This window comes from Pavona decussata, unplaced genomic scaffold, assembly GCF_977016875.1.
Source record: "Pavona decussata unplaced genomic scaffold, jaPavDecu1.1 SCAFFOLD_108, whole genome shotgun sequence".
In the NCBI taxonomy this organism is placed as follows: Eukaryota; Metazoa; Cnidaria; class Anthozoa; order Scleractinia; family Agariciidae; genus Pavona; species Pavona decussata.
Window position 1 is genome coordinate 111,346 of NW_028145522.1, and position 3,655 is coordinate 115,000.

At 35.9% G+C, this 3,655-nt stretch overlaps 1 protein-coding gene across 1 annotated transcript in view; it reads left to right on the forward strand.

Moving 5' to 3' along the window:
• The first annotated feature begins 1,445 nt into the window (after positions 1 to 1,445).
• LOC146470948 (uncharacterized) overlaps positions 1,446 to 3,655 on the forward strand; it is a 16,727-nt gene continuing 14,517 nt past the window's right edge. Inside the window, exon 1 of the mRNA XM_085121356.1 lies at positions 1,446 to 1,800. Coding sequence (XP_084977482.1) covers positions 1,446 to 1,800 — 355 coding nt within the window. The remainder of the gene's footprint in view (positions 1,801 to 3,655) is intronic.

The following is a 3,655-nucleotide window of genomic DNA, read 5'->3' on the forward strand; positions in this document are numbered from 1 at the left end:
GACAGATTAAGCAACCAAGAGTTTAGTAAAAACACTGTTTTGTAATAGAACACCGTTGGTAATTATTCCTCATTCAAAGATTTACGAACGGGATATATTTTCTATCAAGCAAAACCAAGTTAGATTTCATTAACATCTTCCAAACTGAGTGACAGATCTACCCGCTAAATAGATAAAAAAAAAAAAAAACAAATAAACACGGCTCAAATAAGTACGGGAATAACCATTTATTCTCCATCTCTGCTAATCTTCCCGCCTTATACCGCCCTACCGTGGCCTTCTCCGCCCTACTTTGCGGGTGTACCACGCCTGAGAGTATCTTTGCTTAACAGGAAAATTTGAAAATATATTGTACGAATTTCCTTGCCTTAAAACTTAGAGCAAATGTCGTGTTGAAATATTTTTTTCATGAAATATGACAAATAAAAATGAAACAACGCCAACATTTCATATCCTCTAATTAGTTGAGTAAATTCAAAAACACTTGACTTACTTAGGTGAAACAATCAAATACTACTGCGTAACCGATACTGTGTCAGTTGAGGCAGGACTGTTCAAAGTGCCAAGTTGTTTTCACACTTTACTGGAGAGTACATGAAACTATCAAGAAATGAGAACCTGTTTATGAACCTATATAGCCTACATTTCTGCTCAGCACCATTTATATAAGAACCTATTGAGGCTACCTTGGAAACATAGAGGTTCTTATTCCTTGGTTTTTACTGTATACTAGAATTATACCCCATGAAATTTTTAATAGAATCAAAAGATGGGAGAGTTTAATGGGAACATTTTTTTAAATTAATTACATATTGGAGATACAGAAAAAGGATCCGAGACTATTTTTTAGATATAAAGATAATTTTTTTATTTTGCAATACCTTTTTAACATACTTTAAGAGTTTTATCGTTTTCTTGTATAATTAAAAGATAGTGCGTGGTGATATTTTTTCTTGTAATATCTTATTTTTGTCTTTTCTACAGGCCTATCAGTTTGGCCACTTTGAGGTCGAGCAGGGGACTACGTCGAGCTGCAAACTGTATCTAGTTTATAAATTGACACCACCATATGAAAGACCACTTTAAGATTAGTCTTTTGGTTAAATTTAGTTCTGTTTAGTTGACTAACAACCAAGTTGTGGACCTTGAAACATGGTTCCAAATCCATGCAAACGTCTCCAGTTTGGTGGTCCTTCGTATGGTAGTGTCAATAATTTATAAATAAGATAAGATTTGCGATTCGACCCAGTTCCCTGCTCAACCTTAAAACCGCCTATCACATGTAACCCTTCTAGAATAAAGTCCAATATTCCACTTTTATCAAGCCCAAAATCACATGGTGTGTCTATAGAAAACCACAAAACCAGAGAAGCATCTTGGCCAAATTTAACAATAATTCTTCCTTTTGTCTTCACAGTCAATGGAATAAAAGTCACAGGAAAACCATGCATTTCTCTGCACTCTTTATCATTCTTGGTGTTGCTGTGATAACGCAAGCCACTCATGCTCCCCCCAAAGGAATTCATTTTGTGGGTATCGGCTATAACCTTCTGAAAGCCAACCCCGAGGGCGGTGGTTTATCCAGAGGAGGAGTAGACACTGGACTGCTCATCACAAGGAAAATCTTCAAATTGACCTACGAGAAAAACAAAAAATCAACTGATTTGGTGTACCTAGTTCCAGACCAAGTGTCCTTTGCGCCTCGTAGTTCAAGCAACTGCCTAGAAAAAGGGCAGACTGAAGTGGTGACAGGCACCAAGAGCTATCAAGATGAACTTAAGGTTGATGTTAAGGCCGATGGTAAGAGCAAAAATGAATTTCATGTCGATTTAAGAAAAATTGTTTTTAGTTCGACACGATCATGCAAATTGGACAAGGAAAAAAGTCTAGAAGTTACATGAAATGTAAAACTGGGCGTTTAAATGGAGACTAGGCTGAATATTGACTTTAGTAATATATATATATATATATATATATATATATATATATAATTTAGGCGTTGATCACCGGTGAAGCCAATAGAGTGCTCTACAAGAAAGGAGCGGTTAAAGAAGTAGCTGGACTACTCAATTTGAGCACATATGGATCATAATACAAATTTGTTTGGTAGATCAACGCAAGGTTGATCCACTCCTCAGTTAATCTCCATACACACATATATATATATATTCCGAGTACCTAAATTATACACGATGAAAGGGAAAAATTAATTGAAAACCAACCGTTTTAACGCTAACCAAAGTCGTGATGGCATAAAGCACTCAGGGCCGAGTTGTTCAAAGCCCGATTAAGCTAATCCTGGGTGAACGTGTGACTTTGATTCTAGTATATTTACTACTCCGTAACGATTCGTCCCAAAGATTTTTGGCTGTTAGTTCTGTCTTAGCCTTTCCTTTATCATTAGCTTAAAATGAGCCTTTAAAATCGTATTGAATCGTCTTGAATGAGCAAGATGAAAACCTCGGTTAACTTTTAATCGTGGATTAGCGTTAATCGGCTTTCGAACAACCCAGCCCTGACGTAAATTCTATTTAGACCAGGATTTGTCCTCTTCTACGTTTGAGGGGGTGGAGGGAGGTGGATTCTATCACCCCTCCATAACTCTACCACTATTAGAAAGCTATTAGAATGACAGTTAGAGTTATAAAAAATACATTGAAACATGTTTTCCTTAAGGTCCGTAACGAGAAGTGATGACTTCACATTGCGTGGTAAGTATGTCATAATTACCAAATGGCGGTGATCTTGGATCCCACATCTTCGATTTCCGGGTTTCCCAAAAACTTCAGGAAAGCGCCAAAATTAACCAAAAGTAATCAAAAAAACTAAAACACTAATCGCTTTTTTTTTTTTTTTTGCTGTTTTTTATTAAAAAAAAAAAAATAGATTTCCTATGAAAAAAAAAAAAAAAAAAAAAAAAAAAGCACAAACAAAATCTCTTGCAAAAACTTGGTTGCCTTGATAACATCAAAGTCAATAAACATAACGGGCCACATACCATCGTTCCCAGATAAATTTCTGAAAAAAAATTATGTTCGGATTCAAAGTCACCCTATCAAATCAACTGCGGGTCCGTTCATTTTATGCTTCCAAGAGTTCTATAATGTTCTAGTTACCATAGCGTTCACATTTTTTTTACACGAGGACATTTTGTGTATTAATTATGCGGGTTCAGTTCGCGCTCACTCTAGCCCGTTAATGCTCTTCCGGAGAAAGTGTTGAGTTTGAGACAGATCATTTTTCTTATAACGAATACTATTTTTTTACTCTTTGTGTATAGCTGGCTACGATGCAGGACTGTGGAAACAACAAGCTTTATGTCAAACAGCCATTCTTAACTGTTACAAGTTCTCGTTCTTTGTACGAATTGTTAATAAATGGAACGTGTTACCTAAGGATGTTGTTCACGCTAGCTCAATAGCTTTATTTCGAAACAGCCTTAAATGTACATGTACACTACTGGATGATTGTAAATAGTTTTAATTTTGAAAGGTCTGGGATTGTTTTAGATTTTAGAATGTTTATTGTTTGGAGACTGAATTGTTTCGTATAGGGTTAACTTCGTGTTATGTTATGTTATGTTATGTTATGTTCGCACGTGAGTACCTAACACAAACAGATGAGAGAACAAGCACGAGCATGAGACAAACATCAC